At 35.0% G+C, this 25,000-nt stretch overlaps 3 protein-coding genes across 3 annotated transcripts; 1 reads left to right on the top strand and 2 right to left on the bottom strand.

Annotated features, from left to right (window-relative positions):
• Positions 1 to 1,237: 1,237 nt before the first annotated feature.
• Positions 1,238 to 5,378, bottom strand: nprl2 (NPR2 like, GATOR1 complex subunit). The gene is made up of 11 exons (XM_020934148.2): positions 4,970 to 5,378; positions 4,598 to 4,689; positions 4,358 to 4,526; positions 4,172 to 4,280; positions 3,730 to 3,866; positions 3,550 to 3,647; positions 3,255 to 3,291; positions 2,978 to 3,071; positions 2,784 to 2,901; positions 1,699 to 1,841; positions 1,238 to 1,622 (listed from the first exon to the last, which is right to left on the bottom strand). Exons 1-11 carry the CDS (start codon positions 5,045 to 5,047, stop codon positions 1,555 to 1,557), a joined length of 1,143 nt encoding a protein of 380 aa, XP_020789807.1. The 5' UTR covers positions 5,048 to 5,378; the 3' UTR covers positions 1,238 to 1,554.
• A 262-nt stretch (positions 5,379 to 5,640) lies between these two features.
• On the top strand, positions 5,641 to 16,316 carry hemk1 (HemK methyltransferase family member 1). The gene is given in 12 exon segments (XM_055160855.1): positions 5,641 to 5,903; positions 6,151 to 6,321; positions 7,540 to 7,631; positions 7,763 to 7,856; positions 8,694 to 8,810; positions 9,581 to 9,645; positions 9,808 to 9,857; positions 10,408 to 10,513; positions 12,376 to 12,471; positions 13,418 to 13,528; positions 14,802 to 14,848; positions 14,851 to 16,316. Coding segments are annotated over 12 exon segments (1,041 nt in total). The 5' UTR covers positions 5,641 to 5,834; the 3' UTR covers positions 14,874 to 16,316.
• On the bottom strand, positions 15,630 to 17,927 carry cish (cytokine inducible SH2-containing protein). Its single transcript, XM_020934112.2, has 3 exons — positions 17,222 to 17,927; positions 16,655 to 16,818; positions 15,630 to 16,498 (listed from the first exon to the last, which is right to left on the bottom strand). The coding sequence occupies exons 1-3, from the start codon at positions 17,239 to 17,241 to the stop codon at positions 16,014 to 16,016; spliced, it is 669 nt and encodes a 222-aa protein (XP_020789771.1). The 5' UTR covers positions 17,242 to 17,927; the 3' UTR covers positions 15,630 to 16,013.
• Positions 17,928 to 25,000: the final 7,073 nt, after the last annotated feature.

Genomic DNA, 25,000 nt, shown 5'->3' with positions numbered 1-25,000 from the left:
CAGTTCCTCTGTTTGATCAGCACGAGGCAGCAACAGCGCATACAAGCAAAGCCCAAAAGGCCCCAAAAATGTGTACGAGAACAAAATAATTAGGCCTATTTGAACAGAGCACGTTGTATGTCAATGTTATTATTTCAGTCTTTTATCGCAGTTGTAATTTTTGGTCAGTTAATGATTATGCTTATTATACATATTTTGTGATGTTTTTAAAAAAAAAAATATATTATTTCATTTATTTCTACCAACCTTATTCAAGATATGAATGTCGTAAGCATTTGCAATGGGCCCATCCCTGCAAAGTGGTTTCAGTAATTTTTTTGCACCTGTATTTTTATTTTATTTTTCTGCTGATTTATTTTTAATGGCAAATTGGGCTCTATTCCAATGACCTAGATGTCAGTTCAACAGTGTGTGGAAAGTCCACATGATTATGTAACATTATTTGCAACCAAAATAATTATAAAAGCATGGTTGTCATTAGCTATAGGCTGTATACCAGTCCACAAAGATGTTCTTCCATTGTCTGCCGCAGTGGCAATGAATGCTTTCAAAGAAATAGGCCTACACTTTTTTTTTTACAAAAGCACATATTTTATGTATTGCATAAATTAGTATTTAGTGTTGCATAGATTGGCAATGGACATTTCAGTGTGTGTGCTAATTGAGTAAGCATGCAAAAAAACAAAAAGCACAATACTTCAAGTACAACAGGGAATATACTACATGAAGATACTTTGTTTCGCTGTACCCTTGAATGCACTACTTCAGTTACCCCAAAAAGGTTACATCATTTCGTTAGATAACAGCTATGATCAGTTGTTTGCAAAGATCACTGTGCTCGCCATTTTTGGACACGAGTTACAGTCAAAAAGGAAAGTATTGTCACAGTGATATTCATCAGGGGTTAAGGGGTTTATATCACCAGGCATTGCATTACAAACACTTTCACGTGTCTGATTTTAAATATTATTACTGACAGATGTGGTAGACTGGAACCCCTGAAGAAGAGCTGCAGATTTGGAGATGCTCTAGTTGTCATCACCCTTTTTCAAACTGCTTACACTTATTTTTCTTGATTCATGTCAGGGCTGGGTGGTAAAAATATGCTATTTTGGTAGAAAAGCTATATTGTGACAAAGATCTTCTTAAATACCGGTCCAACCTCCATCTCCTATTTGTTAGCTTTACTTATACTGTCACAAGTGGAATTAACCAATTGCAATGAACTACGAACGTGCAGAAGAAGCAAATAAATTTATTTAGTCAAGGCAATAAAAAGATACTAAGTTTACTTTTTGAATTGTGATAAAATCTAAATCATGATCTAGCTCATTGAAGACTTGAAAGAATGTTCCACTTTTATTTGGCATATCACCCACCCCTACTTCACATTATCAACTTCGAATGCCACTGTTACTTCTTGTCAACTGTAACCATCTTCCACTATCAGTAGTCATAAAGTAGTAATGAAAAGACGTCCATGTTGTTTTTCAATGTATATTCACTTTCATTGTCCATAAGTCCATGAATTTGACACTGTACTGTGCTTTCAAATTATTTCCAGCACACAACAATGTTAGGGTCATTTTCCAAGCGTTCATCCAACTCCTGGTAACTTATACCTGAGAATGGAAGAAGACATAAGCATTTTATCATCATACATAATTGTTACGCAACCAAAACACTTCACAAATTTACCCGTTTTGCAACAGATCTCATCGTAACTATGGCAACCGGTGAAGAGACGAGGAGGCCTGCTTTTCTCATCGCGGATAACCTTGACAGGATACTTCTGCAGTCTCCGTATTAGACATTTCATGAGGCCGAACTGGATCAGTTTCCTGAAACGCAGCAGATGTGAGCCAGATGTGGACCATAAAAAAGTTCTGACTTTCTAGAAATCATTAAGTGGGTTTTTCAGGAATTGTTAAGTCTAGAACACAGATGTCTTTCATTTCCATTGAAAGGAAATTGAAAATCTATTTTGTTCAGGTATTTAATTTGAGCCATTTTTCCTGTTGGATAAGAGCTGATTTAAACCAGGTTTGTTTCTGCTTTTGATTTGGTCTCAACATATTCAGGCTTGGTTTTGTACATTACTCGTTTTAGGTTAGATATAATTTATTTATTCATGGGTAAATTCTGGCTGACTTTGCTCAGATTTGTGCTAGTTTAGTCCTATTTACACTTCTACTGGGACATAATTTTAGTTAACAGATAGTTAAAGAATGGTTTAGAGAAGGATGGGACAAGATTCTTATGCCACACGCTCTCGAAAAATAAAATAGCCTCAACATGCACTCAAGATTTTATACATTTGGTTCTGAGAAAAAAAGGGTTAAAATTGATTATTAGTGTGATGTTGATATTTTTGGTGCTGCCCCAATCTCTGTGTACCGCTTTTTGAACAAACAAGAAATAAAGAGTGTTATATGATTGCATTTTTACACAAACGGCAAACAAAGTATTTCATATCCCAGATATTCTGTTATTATTGTGAAAAGTGAATTTGTGATCTGTTCAACTTAAGCTAAATGTCATGGCCTTGCTATGGATTTTAAAGCTAAATATCAGTATTGGCAAATGTCGGTTATCAGCCATAGCAATAGGCCAAATATTGCATATAATCAGCTCAAAAAAATCTAAACACAGCCTATCCCTAAGCAAACCCTCCACCTGAAAAGTTCCATAGAGCACCTTTAACTCTAATCCCCAAGTAACTTTTTTATCAAACAGTGTAGACGGCACTTGGTCAGAAAAGTTTTATTCCAGTGAATCCTAACCTCTCATCCACTCTTTGAAGTTGTAGTGAGTATCGAGAACAAAGGTCGCGGACCGTAGTTCCTGGACTCAGACCGCAATAGAGCTGGAAAACATCTCTGAGGCTGGCGCGCTTCTGACCTAAAACCAAAACAACAGTGACTAATGGAAAATTACACCAAAACTCAAGGCCAAAATGAGAATGAACTGTATTTACCCGGTTTAGTGACATAGCTCAGGCACTCCTCTTGGATGGACTTGTCATCGATAAGACTTTGTACTTTTGGAGTAGTGCAGTAGACATTGCTGTACTGTTGTGGACATAGAACAATGAATGTCAGGATAAATAAAAGGTACTATCAGAAACATACATAAATAATTTACGGTTTACATCAGGTGGCTATCTTGGATTTAAATATGGATTATTCCTATATATTCAGACCTACACAGTAAATTGCTGAATAACCACTGCTTTAACAAATGTGGTGTGTTACCTGAAATATTGATACCAGGGTCACAATGTCATAATAGCTGTAAGAAACAGTGCATTATATTAGAAAATTGTTTGTGTCCAAAAATATGATGTAAAATTAAAAAGTATTATCTGATTATTATCAGCTTATGCATAAAGGTGCACTATTTAACTTTTCTGGGGGAAGGTCGGCCAACCATATATACATATACATACGTATATGCACACACATATATCTGATAACTTTAATGGAATACTGTGAAATATTCCATTACTCTCCTCCAGAAAAGTTAAATAGAACCCTTTAACAAACTTACAGTAGATTCTGCACTGCAATTCGAACAAGATTGAGCTCCACATCTGCTTCTGCTGAGATCTTTTGGATGTGTCTGAACCCATCAATATAAGGCAAAATCTAAAAAAAAATTGCAGCTTTTTATGCAATATGTCAATATATCCTACAGTATATACTCTATGGATGTTGAATGTCTTCTTACCTGTTGAGTGGTGAGGTCCCATTGAGATTTGATGAAGTGGTCTTTGCACTGACTGAAAACAGGAACATCATATTCTTGGACAATGGCCGGGTCTTTCCTTGGCTGGATTTCCTTCAGATGTATGGTATTGGATGTGTCTAGAAATATAAATTGTACACAGCAAATACAGTTATGTGGTCAAAATTGGTATACAAGTAAAATTATATAACTATGGTTGACATTATGGACACAAAAATGCTTCAATATTTTGATCATTAGCAAACTGCACATTTCTAATGCTTGAATAATACTCACCCTACCAAAAGGTACCATAACAATCTGTTATTTATTCACAAACTTTACCCAGAGCATTACCAGCAGACATAAAAAATAGGATATACTAGTGACTATTTATCAAAATTGTTGAGATATTTTTAAATTACTTTGAATAAAAATATATTACCAATGGGTAGTGTGCAGGCTCCTGTAGCATTCAGTTCTTCTAACAAAGTTGACATAATTGGCAATAATTTCTGTTTGCTTTCTTCATTAGATATAAAGCCACTTTCAAGCTGCAAAAGCAACAAAAAATAATTTTAATAACAAGAAATATAGGAATATCAATAAGATAATAGATAATTTCTGTTACCTCGAGTGTAGTGAGGTAGTCAGACAGTTTCTTAACAATGGGCTCCAGTGGACAGGTGTTGGTCTGAGCATCGCATACAAGGCCTAGATTAAACAGGAGTGCATTTCTGCTGTACTTTTTATGTTCAATGCACACGGGACATCCAATCAATTTCTTACCCATTGCAGTCCTGAAATAAAGCATAAATTGATTGCTGTGAAAGTCAACTGACAATAATGAATAAATGTTCAGATTACATACACTGTTATTAATTTGTTTTGCAGCTCTGGCTTAGTGATAATGTAAACTTGGACTGTGTCAAAGAGCTCACGAGAGATGTACTCCTCTGGAACCTGGTGAGAAAGGCATAAAAGACAACAAAGTACAGTCAAAATAGGAATAAAATCCACTTCACCACAAAAGTTATAGTACATGTAATGCACTGATTCTAAAAAGAACGGTATAGAAATTAAACAGTATTATTTGATTTTCATATATTGTGATCTGGAACTGAATGCATGATCTTAGAATTTAAATTAATATAATGAATGAATGATTAAGTAATTAGAAGTGGGCAATACATCATTGTCATGGTGTATTGCCTTAAAACATAACCACATGCTCTTAACTTACCTGATAAGTGATTTTTGGTCCCAGTGTTGGGTGAAATTCACTAAAGAATATGCACTCTATGCGAGTATTTAACCCCATTGTCACCGGTAAATTCTAAATCTAAAACAAATATTTATAAAAAGCAGTTCCGTCCAGTCAAAATGCATGACATGACCATCACTTTCAGGATTCAGGATTTGCAGCTAAAGAGGAAGCTAGCTAAAATAGCATGTTAGACCTGGATTTGTGACAGCAATCTGAACGCTTTATGCAGAGTTAACACATTTCAAATTATTGGAAAATATAGTCGACAACGATACGAAAAAATATACTGTCCTTCTCTTTCCTTTTCAGAAAACTTTGCAACAACTCTCCAAAAACATGCTCCACCAAAGATGAACAACAACGCTGTGTTTACTGGCTGTTGTAAAGCATAAAAACATGTTGTGTGGGTAATATTACAAGACCTGATGCTTTACAAATGCAAAATTCGCGAATCTCACTGCATTTATTAAAATAATTACTAAATATAGTACCACCTGCACACTATTTCTATCGCCAAATATATTTTATAGACTAATTTAATTTTCCGCTGTATACTTGATTTAAAATTTCCTATGGTCTTAAATCAGCTGTTTCTGTTGCGACAAACTGCGCATGCGGACAGAGTCACATGACAAAAACGGCAGAGAGGGAGGGAGGAGAGGACATGCATGCTACGAGATATGAACTTGATCCTACAAATACTTAAAAATATGAATTTCGCTTTATTAAAGACCTCTGTCTGAAGAGGACAAAGATTGTTACTATCACGTTATTTAAAAGCAAAGCTGAAATTAAATGGGATTGTTTAGTTTTAATGCTATTTCAGAAGTATTAGCCTGCCATGTGGATGTGGAGGAGAGCCCTTAATGAAGTGTTCTATTTTATGGGATGCAAGAAAAATAAATCACAGGTATAATATGAACCATTTATTTAATTTAAAGCTAATTGAACAGCAAAGTTAGTCAATTTCTAACCTTACCAAGTGTACTAAGTTTACAATAATACCTTGTACTTTTTGCTTTTCTTGGACTGACAAATGGTTCTGTTTTTGTATTCATGCTGAATGGCAGATTATTTTGAATGTTATGCGTCAATGAAAATATAATGAATGAATACACATTTCATAGTATGAATCATCCTTTAATAAATATTTGCAGTTGATCTGGGTGTATGCTGTGCGTGGCTGCAGTGGCCTGGCTCTCCCAGTGCAGAGAATAACAGCTCTGCAGGCAGCAAATTCCTGGAGTCAACATTTCCAGGAGAAAGGTGTTAGTGAACCGGACCTGTCGAGTCACTACATAACTGCCCATGTGCTCGGGGCTAAGACAGTAAGTAACATCATTCACTGTACAGCACATTTAATCATTTAATGATAAACCTTTTTCAATATTATGCAATCAAAAATCTAAACACAATATCAAACTGAAAATCCAACTATACAACAACTATAAACAGACAACACAGAAAGGAAGACATTAACTATGTAGGGATGTTGAGATTTTATTGAGGCACCAATATCAGTACTGGTAATAGTGATGATCCAGATAAATTTGCGGGCATAGGCAACAATTCTATGATATGGCCTAGGGCCAAAATTTTGGTTATCACTAGTCATTTATATAATAAGCTTTATTTTACATTTTGGCCCAGAGCCATTTAGACTGCTATTTATACAAAGATGTTCTGCAGTTTCTTGAAGGATTAATAACATTTATTTTAGGAAATAATATTTTCCCCATTATGTGACTAATAAAGGTTATCTTATTTTATCTTAAATATCTTAGATATGCACAGGTTGAAATTATTGGTAAGACGTACCTTTTAAGGAAATTAAGGTCTCTTATTGTCAGTAACAACACGATTATGACCTTTTTTCCATGCCTTTATCGAGAGCATTCTGCCCTGTCAGTGTTCAAAACAGGTCACATTGATCACACTCAGAAATGTTTACTCCAAAATTATTGGCAAGTAAGTGAGAACCCTCCCTGCTCTATTTGACCAGCAGGCTATGAGAGTGGCCCCCAGGATCCTCAGGGACACCTCTCATCTTTGTCCCTTCAGTCACTCAGCTTCTCACCTCTGACCCCTCCCTTCGTCAGCACTGTAACATCTCAGCACAACACTAATATGATCTCTACTGAATGGACATTATGATTGATTTTATGTATACCTTTATTATGTAACTCTCCTACTCTTTGTGCCTTTTAATTGCCCTTCTGGGATAAATAAAGTGATTGAATTGAAGCAGGTACTTCAAACTAAAGTGCTGATATTGGTCGATAGATATATATGTGCATCCCTTGTCAGTTTGTTTATGATTTCAATTTAGGCTCCATTTTATTTTTGTGAAAAAATCAACAATCAACAGTTACTCTTTCATTTGACCTTCTGAGCTGTGAGACCCTCAATTCAATTCATTTAAATATGTTCATTCAAAACCACATATATTACTTAATTCACTTAACTCAAAAATATTTTTGCTCATAGTATAATATATTTTGAGGTTTGGTCCCTAATGTCATTTTTATATAATTCATTGATCATAGATTGAAAGTGTCAATGCCAAGGTGCTAACCGAGCTTCTGAGCACCGAAAAAATACAGCAGATATGGAAGCTCTGTGCCAAGCGACTTAAGAGGTAATTTATTGTATTTAAAATGACATGTTTGACCAACATTTCATAATTAAGCTTTTATTAGGCATGTGGGTGATTGTTTAAAGGGTTATGCTTTTTTCACTGCATAAAACTTTGTATCTTGTGTTGTGTAGGATGCCAGTACAGTATGTTATAGGGGAGTGGGACTTCAGGGACCTCACTCTAAAGATGAGACCACCTGTATTTATACCCAGACCTGAAACTGAGGTGTGTTTTGACCAAACTTAACACCTCTAGAAATGGGCAGGTGTGTTTATATGTAATGAGCTTCACACACTCAGAATACACATAACAGGAACAAAACCATCAATCATACATTACTGCTTTGTAGTCTACTTTTTTTGATTGTATTTGTATCAATCTTGTATCTTGATTTTATTAAAAGTAAATATTAAAATATTACGTTTATTTTTATATTTTTGATAAGTGATTAGTTTGATCCTGATAGTTTAGAATCTAGAGAAACCAAAGGCTGATTTTTGTTCACCTATATTAAGGGCCAATTTTGATTCAATTTATTGAAAACTCATCCACAAACTGGATAAGAGCTGTGCAGTCATGTTTTGTACAGTACTGTCTTGCACTAAAATATTCAAATAAAGTTTTATGCAGATTCTTTTGGCAGCTGGTGGGCCCACACAAAATATCTGCCTCTGTTAGAGAGATTTCAAGTCAATAGCAGATATGCTAAGAAGTGCAAATATCTACTTGATACATTGGCCAACCGATATATGTGTCTGTGTCTTATTTTATTCTACTGTTGTTCTTGTACTTTGCTGTTGTAACATTGACATTTAGCTATTGGTGGTTTTCTGATTCTAGAATGTGATACTCGCAGATGGAGTTTATTGACTAAAAGCAACACCTTACAGTATTGCAACAAAAAGTGTAATTGTAACAATATACATTTTAACTGCTCCCATCTGTATTAAATAATATTGGTCAATAGAATATTGTGATGTCATCTCAAACCCACCACTTCTCCAATAAAAGTTATCCTTTGTATCATATCTGGTATTCATTCATACTTGTTTGTTGCTGCAGGAGTTGGTTGAAATTGTTCTGTCAGATCTCCAGAGGGAAACTGGGAGCTTAAGCACCGTAGAAGTTGGCTGTGGTTCTGGTGCAATCTCTTTAAGTCTGTTAAAGAGTCTCCGTCAGGTGAGAGAAAGGATTATAACAAGCAGTTATTTGTAAATTTGAATATTATAAAAAATGAAAAGTAAAGCACATATATATTTTAGTGTAAAAATATCCTTAACTATCACAATTCAGTGGACAAATGAAAAACCAGAGCTTTCAGCTTTTTCAGCATTATGAAAGAATGAGTCATTCCCATAGCGCGGTGCCCTTAAAGTTCTATAATAGGTCTCCTCCTGTGCATTTGATAAATATCCATTTGTGAAATTACATCACAGTACAGCATACACCCCCAACTGTAACTGTTCCGCTAACATTTAAAGGTATTATCTGTAATCAGCACTTCTGGTTTAGTTTATTGCAATCACAAGTTAAATGTGTACTATGTAACTTTTTTAGTGGGATTCTGAGTGGGAATTATTTAATTTAACTTGGAGACAAACAGAAGAGAAGACATCACCAGGCCAAGTTACAGGTCAGGTCTGTGGAGAGGTGAACACCTGCAATTTAATAAATGGTTAGACAGACTGTCAGCAGGTGACTGACCCCTCACCAGAAACGCTTCATAGTGCACCTTTAATCTAAGATGCCACAAGCATAGGACTATTGAAGACAAAAACACACAAAATTTAATAGGATCAAATATGTCATTGTTTTCCATTCTTCATTACATTGGTGTCTTATATTTATTGTAGCTTCATTATATGCTGTTCAAAGTTTATATTTGATTTTTGCTTGCATATGTCTTTTATATTTTCAATAAATGTGAAAACTGTGCTTTTTGTTTGTAGCTCAGAGCAGTGGCCTTGGACCAAAGTGAGGATGCAGTACTTTTAACCAAAGAAAATGCTCTAAGGTAAAAAAAAAATAATAATAAATAATATATATATATATATATATATATATATATATATATATATATATATATATATATATATATATTGTATTTTAGGTTTAAAAATATGTATTTTAAAAGATTTGTGTTGTAAATTGTCTCACGTTGTCTTTTATTTTATAGCCTGGGACTTGAAGACAGGTTACAACTTTATCATTTGGATATTTTAAAAGGTAACAATAACCAGTAATTTTATATGCAGAATATGGCTGTATACTATTAACATGCTGTTATCCAAAGAAAAAATGTGAAGCCTTTTTATAATATTTCCAAATGTGCAAAATGCAGTCTTCAAATAATTAACAATAATAATATTACTCTGTGCAAATATGTATCTTAAGTAAGCTACTTTGAGTTTTCTTTTGTCTTTTGTGTTGTACTGGCTCAGTTAAGTGTTCATCCACTAATCTGAGGGTTGGTGGTTATATCCGCACTTCCCATGTCTATTGTGTCAAATGCTCTTGGGCAAGACACTTCACACTGCGATCTAGTGTTGTCAAAAAAAGAAGAAATTAAAATACTGACACTGGAGGAATGTACACAAATAGGAGAAAATTTTACCTTTCCTTAATATTTGCCAAATACTCTAGATCTAGAGTTAGTACAGATGTTTGTGTACTGGCAAGACTGCCTTCACTGGTCCATGAATATAAGAATGTAAAATTTAGAAAACCAGTATAAAAGACAACATAAATGTGTCTGTTTTTATGGTGTTATTATCAGATGCGGAGACCATATTGAACAGTTGTGGTGGAGTTTCAGCTGTGGTGAGTAACCCTCCGTACCTGTATACAGAGGACATGTCATCACTACAATCTGAAATACAGTGGTGAGTCATTTTCCAGGTTTAGTCCTATTTAGAACTACAAGTAAATGTCCAGAATCTAGCATTACCTGAAACCCTTTCTTACCAAGCTACTATTGGTTGGGTTATGTGTGCATGCTTTGAGAAAATGAAAAAAGTTAAAATTATTTCATCAATGTGATAAAAAATTTAACTATGAGATGTACATTTGCAGTGGTAAAAATTTATGTTCATTTTATTATGGTAAAAAAGTTAAAACTCTAAGCTTGTTACATGTGCATGTAACTTTTCACGTGTTTAGCATTAAATCTATGTAGTGTCTTGGGAGACGCTATCAGTGGAGAGTTGACCCCACTCCCACCAATAAAGCAATTTGTTTTTAGTTAAATCTGAACAATAAATCAACATATAGGCTTGACTGAATACATGCAAAATGTATGTTTAGTGTAGTGTGAGAAAGGTTACGTTGATTTCTGTTGTATCTTGCAAAAATGAATAAACAAGCACAGAGGCATGGGATTGTTCTTACAGTACCTTTAATGGTATTACAGCAGAATTCACAGCATCAGGGTGACAAACAGGAAAAAAAATGTCTACAAGAGTCTACAAGCATCTAGCCAAAGTATCAGAGAAGTCTGAGGGGTCTGAGAGTCTACAGAGCCTATAAATGTTGTTTTATAGCTGGCACATACGTCTGGGAAAATCAGAGCACCTGCAGTTTGTATCATTCAAGCCACTGAACAGAACATTTTGCACTTTAAATGTAGCAGGCATTTAGTATGAAATGAGTACAATAAGATTATTATTTACAGTTACATAGTGCGTGCATCTTCAAACACTTTTGAGAGAACGAAACTGAGAAAAGACTGTTTGTTGAGAATAGATTGTAATGGGTCAAGGGCAAATTCTTCTTGAGAACAAGGTTATGTCATGTCCATTATGTGAATGTTTTGTCTATACCTTTAAGTAAAAATATGCATTTCTTATACATTCTATACTATAAGTTGTATTTTTGATTTCAGGAAGCATTTAGAAAATTCATTCAGCTAATAAAAGGCATATTGTTCATATAAATGGTAATAGATTTGTCTGCTCAAAAGAAGACCTTGAAAAAGCACCTAAGCTCCATTATTATTTTTCATTAATGTTTTCTTGGTCTATCTTTGCTACAGGAAATGGCTTATATCAAAAAGGAAATGTGCATTTTTATTGCTCAAGCTATCAGTTATTTACAGATACTTGAGTCTTAACACTAGATTCCATACAGTGTTGGTATTCTGTTGTAACATTTTCTGTATTGCTGGAAAATATGCTGCCGATTTTGCTTTATATGTGTACTGATCTAATAGAATCTGTCTTTACATCATGTTTTATTTATACATAACATCATAATTTGGACTAATCCAAAACAACATGGACTAAACCAGAACCAAACCTGAACTAGGATAGGACCTAACCAAGTTTACATCAGAACTAAACCAGAACTAGGACTGGATCTAACCAAGTTTACATCAGAACTAAACCAGGATCAAACTAGAAGTGTGAATACAACTTTGGAATCAAACGTAACTGCTGTGGATCACAAATAAAACCAATATACTGATATGACACAATTCATGGCTTTTTCATTAATTGTGAATACTTTTCACCATTCAAAAGATCTAAGATTTTGTTTAATATTGTTAAATAATTAAATTGATTTAAATCACTCTAAAGCACTTGGCTAGTTTTATTATCTTGACTGACTTAAAAAAGTACACTAGGTAACTTGGCAGTAACATGGTGTACTTAGAGAGCCTGTCCATGTTAAATTTAAATGTACACAGTGCGTACATGCTTGTATCGGGTTTCTAGGCTGTTATTCATGTCTTATGTGTATGCATTAGTTTCGAGGACCCTGCTGCTTTAGACGGAGGTGCAGACGGGCTCACAGTGATCAGACAAGTCTTGATTTTGGCTTCACAGATTCTCCAAAACCACGGGTAAAGAAAATAAAAAATAAAAAAAATTACTCCCCTGGCTGCCCCAAAACACAAAACAAGCGCACACCAAAAGTCCCACCTGGGTTTAATTTGTAATCGCCTTTTCACAGGAACAGCGTGTACCGGCAAACGTGTATCAAGTTGCTTTTTATGTTTTTTTTTTCTCTAGTTCCAATGATTTGACCTTTACACCATGCACTACCTCAGAAAATATTTGGCTTTCCAGGAACTGTCTTTAAAGGTCACCAAAATCTTCACAATCCCAGGACTATACCATAAATAGACCAGGTCCATTAAAGCTGTAAAGTTATTGTGCCAGTCTGAAGCCTGGATAAAGGTCCCGTATATTCCTATATTTGAATGTTTTACTTCTGTATTGCCTAATGCTCTACCTCAGTATCATTATATCAACATTTTCCTATGTTAAAATATAGGTTTTTATAGTTTTTATATTATTTATTAAATTGTAGAATGAATGTGATCATTCTGCACTTCAGGATGTAATTTTGGCTCATTATGCAATAGCTGAACTTCAAGAGGGAAGGCTGCAGTTATTGAAGTACCATAATTTTCTCCACCTTTGCAAAATATCTTCTGCATAAAAGCTGTTAACCATGTAGTTTGGATTCAGATCCTATTAGTTTGTCACTTTATATTTCAGTCTTTTTATTAATTCTTCTGGGCACGTTTAAATGTGAACTCTGAACAGAATCATATTATTAAAACATAAATCGCAAATCTAATCATAATCATAACGCTTGTCAGAATAATCGCAATTAGATATATTTCTCAAATGGTTCAGTCATAGCCCTTTGTACCTTAGCATTTTATCTTAAAATTGTCTTAATTGATAAAACTCTTAATTGATCAGCCTTAATTGATAAAACAGGAGATACTGTAGCTTTGACTCTAATATTCCTGGTGCATGCTTTGTTTCTATCTACAGCCGTGTGTATTTAGAGGTGGATCCGAGACACCCTCCTCTTATACAACAGTGGGCGGAGTCTCACCTTCAGGGGCTGCATTATGTTCAGACTAAACACGATTTTAACAACAGGTTTGTACACCCAGTCCCAAAAGCAATGTTAATGTCATTATATAACTGTCAATAGTTTTTAAACATGCCACACTAAGTAATAAATAATAGTTGTAAGTAATAGTTCTATATACCATCTTATGTTAAAACTTTGAACTTCTCTAAAAGCCAATACAGAAGGTAGAAACATGGCCCCAACAGAATTAAAGATAGCACTAAACAAGATCTTAACCAGAACTATCAGTGGGTAGATTATGAAAATATAGATTATATTGTGAATGTTGTTAAGAAAATAAGCAAAATTTGAATATTAATTATATTGTTATAATAAAATTGTTGCCGTAAGAGTTGATAAAAAGGAAAGAAACCTTGCAACTTAAAACTGAACTAATGCATCTAAAGCTATTTAACACTGACTAGACATTTCTGGACTGACATAATATTGTCCGAATATCATTATTATATTATTATACTCATCAAGATATTTACTTATTGCCCTTCTCTAACAGAACTAACCTGGTTTCATGGGGGCTAAATGTGATTTTAATACTTGCATTCTTGTCACTACCAAATAACATTTTGCTTTTCCACTTAAACTAGGCTTAAAACAGGACCTCTTCAGAATTAATGTTGATCTAAACAAAAACTATCCATGGGTGATTAAAAATGTAAAACAAAATGGAAACTTTGAATGGAAAAAACTCAAACCTCAACATGTTGCATAGAACATGAAGCTTAAACCCATGAATAATAACTGTATCTAAACCAGAACTAAACTGACCTTATTGCATGTTGGAACTTTTTTTTCTTCTTAGAAAATATTTGAATATCCACTTCCACTAAACTAGGCCTAAAGCAAGACTCAATGACATGCCCTTTATTTATGTAATAACTACACTTTTGAGCACCATGCGATAAAACCTGGTGCCATTTGTTGTTTAAGCATAGTGTAACATAATGTATAATCTAAAACTCAGAATTTTGTCTTTACCAAATTACTTAACAATAATCTAATATACAATAATCTTAACCTTTGAACCAGAGGAGGATTAATCACAACTAAACCAAAACCAATATAGCACTAAACTAGAACTACACCAGGACTAATCCAGTACTAAACCAGGATTTAACCAGGATGTAATCATTATTCATTCAACTACACTTTATACTCTTACCACTATTTGGCCCCATAACATCAAATTCATCATGATGCAATTGTCATAACAGGCGTTTCATCTTGCCGCATCACAAACTGCTATTTATTTTAATTACTGTTTTGTTTTTTATTTTGTAGACCAAGGTTTTGCATCCTTCAGAAAGAGGAGACAAACAAGAACCACAAGCAAGATTGGGATTGAGTAACTGAAGATCCTGTTACGTTGGCTTTAGCTCAAGTCGTCTCAGCTTTTAACTCTCCTTCCCCCGCTACCGCACATAAATGCACTTTCACTAGATCTGATCACTACACATTTCCCTGTTTGTGAGATTAAATCATTGTGGTTTGACAACAATTTAATCCGGGAATATCTGCGTACTCTGCGTTGCAAATGAAAATGTGCGCAAGATGGCTCAGACACAGGCTCAAAGCTGAAGGTAATTATCAGGGCTTTTCTTAGAAGCCTGCGCTCTCCGAATCTCGCCCTCCTCCCTGGAACCATTCACCAGTTCTATGAATCCAATGGAGACTGCAATCCACCCTTGCTTGTCCCCTCGCTGACTTATATACATGTAATTCACATTAGCAAGCAAAACTACCAAAATCTGTATAGCATATTGTAATAGAAACAGACTTTAAAAACAGACTTTTTTTTACTCAATCTAAATTCACCTCCCTGCTTTGTTTGCTTACAAAGAAACATATAGAACTATTAACAAAACATGTATGTTATTTGATAAGGTTTGAATAATTGTAGGAAAGTACCCGACAGTTCTCCACTACTCAATGAATTTTCTATCTCGCAATGCAACTTTACCAAGAAATTAACTTCTGTATTTGGATATTACCACAAAGTCACAAGATGAAACCAATTCCAATGTTTATGACTGGACTTCTCACTACCCGTTGCATTATGCTGACATGTACACATAAGATTTGTAACAGGAAAGACTATGACGACAACAGTGGACTCAATGAATTATTTTAATATAAAATGTACACATGTAAAAAGTAGAAAAATCAAATATTTACCAAGAAAAAAATAAAATGTCAAAAAGGATACCTCAGTGAGTCTGTTGGTTTGATGTTGATAAAACAGGCATTTTCCACATCCATAAATCGAGATGTATTCAAAGTCTCACAAGTAATTATTTTTACATTACTGAGGTGGTGAGTAGTTTATGTTTAAGAGTGCTTCACATAAATAAGGGGACCCTGTGTCCAGTACTGTGATGCCAAATGTTGCAGTATCTTTATTATTAACAAACAACAGTAAAATCCCGATTATCACAGTTTCCTTTGAAAGTTGGCTGAGATTTAAGTACTTGAATGCACAGAGGGGGACATTTCTCATACCTTGAAGGGATAGTCCTGTACGTAGCGCAGAAGGGGCCCGGGGAGTGGTAGCGATTCAGGGCAGTCCGTGTGCCTGTTTATAACCAGGCGTGTTAGATGCTGCAGTGTTGGTAGTCCTTGAGGTTTGTACACTGCTCGTTTCAGTTTTAATACAATCGAAGAGTCTTGAATGCTCTTTGAATTTGTTTTGTCTTCCTCTTTCTTCTCCTCCGCTTGCTTTACTGATCCCATGTAGTGTTGTACCAAACTGGGAATATTTGGGAACGTGGAGAGACTAGGGAGAGCCGGTGAGCTAGAGTCCAGTAGAAACCGTGATCCTTTGTACTGAATTCGTATACTGGTAGGACCCCGCGCTGTCCGGACTGATAGTGTAAGCATGTACATGGGGTGAGAGCTGTCCCGAATCAAAAATGCTCCTTCTGAGGCCTCCTGTAGTGCAGCGTGTGCCTGTGCTGCTGTTATGGCACCCCAATACCATCCTGTAAAAACATACAATCAATTAGAAAGGTACATACTGTGTATCACGCTCAACTACTAAAACACTACAATTAATGATTAATCAGAATTCTCCTTTAACACAAACAATGAACAAATCCCTAGAAGCGCATATCAGTGGGTCAATGTTGTAAAAGTACCTGAATTTTCTAGATAGCAGAAGTTACTGGCGATTGTCTGCAGGTCTTTCACAGGGTCCCAGAAAAGAGGGGGATTTTGGAGGCAAGAGTTTGATTGTACATTCTCTGTCCGCATGCCCAGCAGACCCTCAGAAGAAGCAGTAGCAGGCAGAAGAGCTCGAGGGCTACAACATAAAAACATAAAACATAAACATGACGCATAGGGACATTTTGAGTTTTTGGGGGAACGTGTTTTTCCCCATTCACAAATAAGGTCATCTAGTGTTTGAACTCATTGAACCAGGATAAGAAATGTCAACATCTTTACAGTATCTAACGTTAAAGAATGGATATAAAATACGTATTCAGTTAATCATTGTTGTGTGATGAGCATTTTTAATTAGTAGCTTATAATGTCTGTAATTAAGGGTTTGTCAGTTTGTCGAGGCTACACCCATAATTGCCTGTACAATTTAGAATTTATCAAATGACCATAAGATAAGTTATTATATAAGCTTCTTTTGACTATAATGGCCCATTGTTAGAGAAAAGTACACAGAGCAAATGTAACAAAAGAAGTGGTCTTACCCAGGCACACAAAGAATCATACTATAGCGTTATCCTTGGAGTCCCACTTGGTTTGAATCCTGTCCGTATTGTTTCTTCTTTAAAAAAAAAATAAAAACAGAAAAAACTATAATATATTTAAAATATTGTGTGGAAAACTGGAACTGAACTGGATCGCTGAGTTTTTATAGGAGTTGCTCTATAGGGTTCGGGACGCGGAAATAAGCAGGTCCGTGCGCGTTCTCCAATATAAAGAACACGGAGTACGGCTTTAAAGCTTAAAAACATGAATCGAAATAATTCAGTCTTAGAGTTTGTGAATCCGTCGCCGCGGCTTGGAGTGTCTTGTCACGGGAATAAGATCCAAATGTGTGAAGGACGCTGTGTATAAACTCGGCTTTTAAAATTTACCATTTCCTAGAAGTCTATTCTGAGAACTCCTCCAGCTCTGAGGGCCTGACGTCACCGCGGCACCGTCAACCAGCCAATGGGCTTCGAGCGCGCACCGCTTCTCAGCTCTCCAGTCGCGGAACCTGCTCTCGTCGCAACACTTTAGCACCCAGAAATGCCTCTTCGGAGCGCTGCGATTGCTGTGTGTTTTGTCCCGGTGTCTGCGTGGATGTTACGGTGCGTTTTTGAGACGTTCGCCCCCGTCGTCGCTGTTACTACCCAGCGGTCGCTCCCTGGCTGTTCCGCTGTAGTGCCGCCTGCTCCCTGGAATCGCGCCGTGTCTGCTTCTCTTTATCCGCTTTCCAGGAACCGCGGTCGTGTTGACTCCGCCCACCGCCGCGCAGCCGTGACACAGCCTTCATTCTGGGAACTCACCGCCTCGACATTAAAGATAATAGGAATGCACATGGCTATTTCCAGTGAAGCAGATTTCCCTCGATTCTAGCGGTGGATGGACACGCGGCGAGAGTTTTTCCCGGAGTATAATAATTATGCTTCAGAAAACAACTTGTTATTGTGACAGTTTAACAGAAAAGCGTGTTTTTTGAAAGATTCAGATTACTATGTTGTTTGTTATTGACATAATCTCTTGTCACATAGTAACACATGGTAAAACAGGTTTACTGATAAACCAAGCCTTGAATCACTGCTGTCTGAAAAACGATGACTCTCTAATAATCTTGCGTAGAGTGCAAAGTAGGTTATAAAGGAAAGGCAGGTCACCCACCAGCTTCTTCTAGCAGACTTAAAGGTTTACCAAAATGCAAAACAAAGTATTAGGTATGGTTATAAGTTTACAATCATTGCTTTGAGTTATGGTTATAAGTATTCAGTTGGCCCTTTGTCTAGTAATTTCCCCATTTTTTAAGCCTAATAAAAAAAAGCAAATAACTAAACAATCTTAAACAAATGTGCTGGATGAAAGCAATTAAATATAGGTCACTAATAGAATTACTGGGTATCTAATGTAATGAGTTTAAGTTGCAACAATTCTTAGTGTATCATATTAATGACCTATTTATAGCCTATAGGTTTAGTTATGCATACCATTGAGCAGTCAGTGGGTTTTGTTTTTGTCATCTGAGAGGCCCTAGGCTTTTTCGCGTTCTTGACCGGGCCTTCTATGATTGTAGCCTATGCATTTACTATTCCTAAATTTTCAACAAGCAAATGATTTTTGAATTTGATTTTATTTTTGGCCTTCCCCCATTGACTTTACATAATTTCGTAGGGCAGTAATGTTTGGCCAGTATTGTGCAAGTGTGAAATACTATATTGGAGTATGTATTATAAAGGCAAAGAAGATAGCATAGTTTTATAATACATTTTGTAGTATTTTTATGGAAAATGAAATATGTAATAAGTAACAGTTAAACTTTAATCAAATGCAGTGTCAAAATCTGTTGTAAATGAAAATGAAAACACAGCAAGTGCCGGAGGAAGGGAAAGGAACATCATAGAACCACATGCATGACTTAACTGTACTGAAAAGGAGTCTTTTGTTTAACTTGCTTCAAATTATATTTCAACTATAAGAGAGAGAGAGAGAAAAAAAAAAGACTTAACGCACCTTTTAGACAGACTGAACCCCTGTATGTATCATGGCCATATTCACGAGAGCGCGCTTATCCCAAATAGCTCAATCTCCATGTTTTTCCTAGAAATCCCTAAATGAGGTTCTTTTCTAAGAAGTCTTGTGGACTTTATCTAGCCTGAATGTTGTTGATGAACCAATGTAGTTCAGTGAAGTGAAGGTTTACACCCACAATTATCTGGTGTTTTCATTTAGCTAAGTAGATTAAGACTAGCAGACATGCAAGAACGAAGATGCATTTACTTACTAAGAAGCAAAATATTATTCATAAGAATGTTCTCTATTGGCCTTTAAAAATGCTTTTATCATATTTTGACTTCACATTTTAACAGCAGAAGCCATAAGAAACATTTGAGACATTTCAAATAAACCTAGACATCAGCTATAGTAGTTGTTGTAAAAGTCATAACTGTTTTATAGCCTTATCATTTCAAGGTAATAGGAATTATTATTAAGTATGGGACTGTGATTTAAAAGATGTAGGCTTTGTACAATGCACAATTTTGGAAAAAAAAAAAAAAAAAAAAACTAAAATAGCTATTCATTTTCTTCTATTGCAATTGTGATTTGAATTGTTTTCAAAGTTCAAAGTGCACATTTTAAACATGCCCAGGAGCATTTTGAGACTGAAATTTGAACTGCTAAATAAATACAAGAACCCCCATGCCTTTCAGAACGTGTTTGTAGATGTTTATAACATAAGTAATTTACCATTTAAATAGACAGAAGAGTTTCTTGTGTGCAAAGAACTTTCTATTACCTAAATAATTGCAGCTTGTCTGATTTTATAATTATGCCTATTCAAAAAAATCTGATACCATCTTAAAGTAGAAAATTAAATAGGTACAGACAATATTGTTCAGTATTTGACAGTTAAATGTGTTTTCCAGACTGTGGCATAAGATGGGCGTATATAGTTTATCCTGTTGTTTCTTAAGACCAGAGTACAAAGAAGAGTGAGCCTCTACCAAGAATGAAACGCAGTAAAAGTACATAAAGATGACTACTACGAATGATTTGATTTTTCCGGTATTTTGCCTGTGGTGTGGTTCAAAGTTAGTGGGATTTGAAGAATTACCTCGAAAACAGCTGCATATACTCACATGATGAGTGTGAGAAAGACATAGATGAAGATTGAATGCAGAACACAACAAGCATAACTTGAATTGTTCTTGCTTGGATTAACCTGACAGCTTCACATTTATTATATCTTTTGTTGCAAGTGTGCATAACGTCCATAAATTCAAGCAAGATTCTATAAATCCTGTATTTCAAGGAATATTGTAGGAGTTATAGAGAAATGGTAGCAGGGGCATTCAATAGCATCTGTTTACATCAAAGTCATTTACAGTTTTTATTATATATTATTTTTCAATAAAATCCTTTATTTCTAAGATATTAAACATTCTAATTATTAATAAATTTGTAGTGGTGTTTTAGTATAGCAGCAGTAGAAGCAGTTGAATCGATGGGTTTCAGGCAGAGTAATTGGGAACAGTAGTAATTAACAATTCAAAATATTGTATAATTTGATCAAAAATACTCAAATTGGTGCCTATAATAATAAACATGAAGCAAAAACTCATTAATAGTCATAGTAACTGTGATAATAAAACTATATTTATGGTTTTAGAAAGTCCAGTTGCTTTATAAATGAACTTTATCTTTTGCATCAGTGTCAATTCAATTAGACTTCAACCCCCGATTAAACAATGATGCTTCTAATCCACTAAACTCATTATCAAACTCACAAATCTGATTTAAGTAGCATTAACAGTACTTGATATGAAGGTAGTAATTGAATAAATACTTTTTATAGTGGGATTAGTGTTGGTATAACCTCCTTCCTAGACCACTAAATGTGTTGTTCATTGTTTTGATGCTTTCACAGAATCTTCCTAGAAATCCTAAATTTTGTCTAGGTAGCTCATTCAATTGGAATTCCATAAACCTATTACTTTATTTATGTTTGCACAGTGACCAAATTTGATAGCACTTAAGTTACTCACTCAAGTAATGATTTGTCAACTCATAAAATGGCAAGTTGTCCATTAACAAATCTATTGTGAGTTATTTCAGTATGGGTGGTTCAACTCACTTGCCAATACCTCTGAATGAATGAATGCATTGTGTTTTAGACTTAGTGCGCTCTCTTGGAATTTCACAAAAGAAACAAGATTGGCTGAAACATACAAAGTTACAATTGTAGTAAGACAAAAATGCATTATGCTGTTATACAGGATGTAGTCATTATAATCCCCTGCAGAATGAAAGAGCATTATCATTCAATACATCCACTACTAATAAAAAAGTATTTTCTTGAAAATAATCTTATTTTTATTCCAAATAACTTCATATAACTTAAATATTGTGCAATAATGACTCTTTCCTTAAAGGTCCTATCAAATAAAATTGATACTTGTGAGCTTTAAGCCATGTTAGAATGCTGTTGCCTCCTTGAACATATACATGTAGTTGTGTTTTGTTTTATTTATTAATCCTTTATTATCAGCCTGTCTACAAAACTCAAAATGCTCTGTTCCACCTTGTGATGTCATGAAGTGGGTGGTAGTTTTCAAGTGAATACCTACCTTTTACCAATTCCAGGTATGACATTTTCAAATGGTTCCAGTGAAGGTTATGGAGTTTAAAAATCCTTTCTCTACTGTGTCAATCATTACCACATGACATCACAAGGTGGAACAGAATGTTTTCTGCTTGAGAGAAGAACTCAGCCTCAATGTACAGGGTTTGTTTGTTAAACATGGGTGAATGAAACAAAACAACTCCAGGCCTGTTTGTGTTGAGGAAACATTATAGCATAGGTCACAAAATAGCATAATATGGGCCCTTTAATCTAAACTGCTTCTTAACCTGTTTGTTTTATTAGGATAACAGTTCAGTAGATTGTGATTATTGCTTTAAGCAACATATAAAGGTGCAGTATGTAACTTTTCCGATGTGGGGGGGTCTGTCACCTGCTTTTCCCCAGGAGATGTTATTACTTTGACTGTTGCACTGTGCAGTATGGTATTACAAAACATATTTATTTAGCATTCATTCAATTACAGAGGTTTTATTTCTTTAAAAAAAAAGAGAGAAAGAGAAAAGATGCATTCTTACTTAGTGTTGGCTCTTCTTTCCACAGATCTGACCTGTAACATGCTCCGATGACGTGAAGATTGAGAAATCTTACTACGCAACATTCCTGGAGATAACATTTCTATGGAGACAAGCAGGTGGTTTTCCCTGAAAAGTTGCATTTAATCATATCACATTTACAAATCATGTTTTGTTTTGTTAGATTTTTAATTGCTGACTATAAACAACCGAGAAACAATGTAATACCACAGTAAAAATAATTTTATTTGTCATTTCATTTTTCAGTTTTTTACAAATATTAATAAAAAACTTTATGATTCTAAACATGAAATGAAAACAATTGTCTTTGCAACAAGTCAGTGCAAATGCATGAGCAAAACAGCAGCTTTTTCACGCTCTGTTTGCCTAATTCTTCGATGAAAACAGATGAAATAAAGCAGTATGATTTGAGATAGCAGAAAAAGGATGATAGTTATTGTACAATAACATTATGCCATTTTTCAAGTCTTTGCTGTGGTCTGTACAACGAGGAAATCAAATCAACTCAAGGTTTGGGGTTAGAGCTGGGACAGGAGACTAGGTTGTGTTCATGTGACAGTACAGCTTTCTAAGAGCCCATGGTTTACAACGGAGATGAAGGGAGGGCAGTAAAGTAAAAATGTTGTAACTAAATCAACTTGTCAATATTGAGATGTTTTGATCTGATTTACTGTTAATTTAATAAACTGTACATTTCAGCTACAACAGGTTTTTTGCATGAATTGAAACTGGCACAGAGTTCAAAGTCTTCTCTGTCAGCACATATTAACTAGGAGGGTTGATTAATTAATATATTTTTTCAGTTTAGTTACATTAGATTCCTCTGCCTATCCCTCACAAACAATAAGGCTAATTATTTATGGATCCTCCTATTACATATTTCAGTAACACTTAATAATAACCACACTTTAATAGCCTTAATAAAGCATGAACAAATTCAAAAATTCTGAATTTATTAAAGGCGCTGTACCTGATAAACATTTTATTTAAAATGTTAAAAGCATAACTAGTTCATTTAAACTGTGTGTAGTGGTCCAGTTAATCCTCACTTACCTTATGCAATCTGAGCATTTTAATGATTCACTGTAATGAGTTTATAAGCGCAACTTTCACAGACCAGGGTGTAGTTTTGCTGTCACAGTAAAGCTAAAAACAACTAGCATGCAAACACGCACTTCCTGATTATTGAACAATGAAATGCTTTGCAATTAGATACAGACAGTGAGAAAGACATATATATGTGTGTGTGTGTGTGTGTGTGTACTGGGGCAAGACACTTTGCTCAAATACATGAAAAGACAACAGGTACAGGACCTTTAAGAATTAAAGAATTATTTAGGCTTAGTATGTACTTCAATAATCTCTATGAAGGTACAATGTGTTTCATATGGTCTATTATTAGTTATTACAAAGTAACACCCATATTTTTACACATTTGTCCAGACCTCTTCGTACCATTAGGGATGTTTACACAGCCATCCTCTGCAACATGAACACAACCTCAACCTATCTAAACAGGTCTATCTTGTCTCTAGCTGTTTTGAATGGTATCTGTCCCCCTGATGAGGCGTTTATGGCCCCGTTTGCCTGCAGGACCTCGGGGTTTGGCGAAAGCCTGTTTGTGGGCATGTTGTTTGGGATGGACCTCTTCGTACAGGAACTCTTCTGTCAGCTCATCGCCATCATCAATCTCCAGCTGCAGGTTCAGACAAGCACAATGTGACTCAACAACAGGAAGAAGTGAAGTGTGGTTTGTCAAGGAAAAGGTTATGGGGAGGCAAAGTAATAAATAAGGATTATGACTGGTAATAAATAAATGAAGGTAATAAATATAAGGATTTAGTCTCATATAGTGCGATAGTTGTTCTGCTATGCCTATAATCCCCAAACACTGTAGTACTAGTAGATCTGGTTAAGTTCTTTTTTTTTTTTTTTTTACACAGACGTGCAGCTGAATCTGTAATTATCAACCTTTAATGCAATAGGACAAAGTGAAATGTGGTTTGTCAAGGAAAAGGTTATGGAAAGACAAAGGTAATAAATATAAGGATTTTGTCTCCCGTGCTCTAGTTATATGTGCACATATGTAGTGCTGTAGTTATTCTGGTATGCTTATAGTGCCCAAACATTGTAGTACAGTAAATCTGGTTGAGTTTTATACTTGGGACTGAACCAGGAATTATTATTCTTTAATCCAACAAAAACAAGTGAGATGTGGTTGGTCAAAGAAAAAGTTATAGATGGAGAAAGGTAATAAATATAAGAATTTCCTATAGTGCTATAGTTATTCTGGTATGCCTGATTCCCAATTATTGTAGTACTAGTAGATCTAGTTGAGTTTATTTATTTATTTATTTTACATAAGCTTATGGTTGAATCAGAAGTTATCATCTTTTAATGTAACAAGATAAGATGGCTAGATAACAAGGTCACAAGTAAACAAAGTTAATACGGTAAGTATAATGCTTTAGTCTCATAAATGATGCTTTTCTAGTCACCAAAGTAGGACTCAGCCAATTAGTGCAACAAGATTAGTGAAAAAAACAATATTACTACTGTGCTTTTGCACTGCTTTTATGTTGACATTCTGGCACACACCTGATTCCTACACATTG

The sequence above is a fragment of the Boleophthalmus pectinirostris genome, unplaced genomic scaffold (genome assembly GCF_026225935.1).
Source record: "Boleophthalmus pectinirostris isolate CB_2022bp ecotype Guang Dong unplaced genomic scaffold, ASM2622593v1 HiC_scaffold_3, whole genome shotgun sequence".
In the NCBI taxonomy this organism is placed as follows: Eukaryota; Metazoa; Chordata; class Actinopteri; order Gobiiformes; family Gobiidae; genus Boleophthalmus; species Boleophthalmus pectinirostris.
This window is presented reverse-complemented; position numbering and strand designations above follow the sequence as displayed.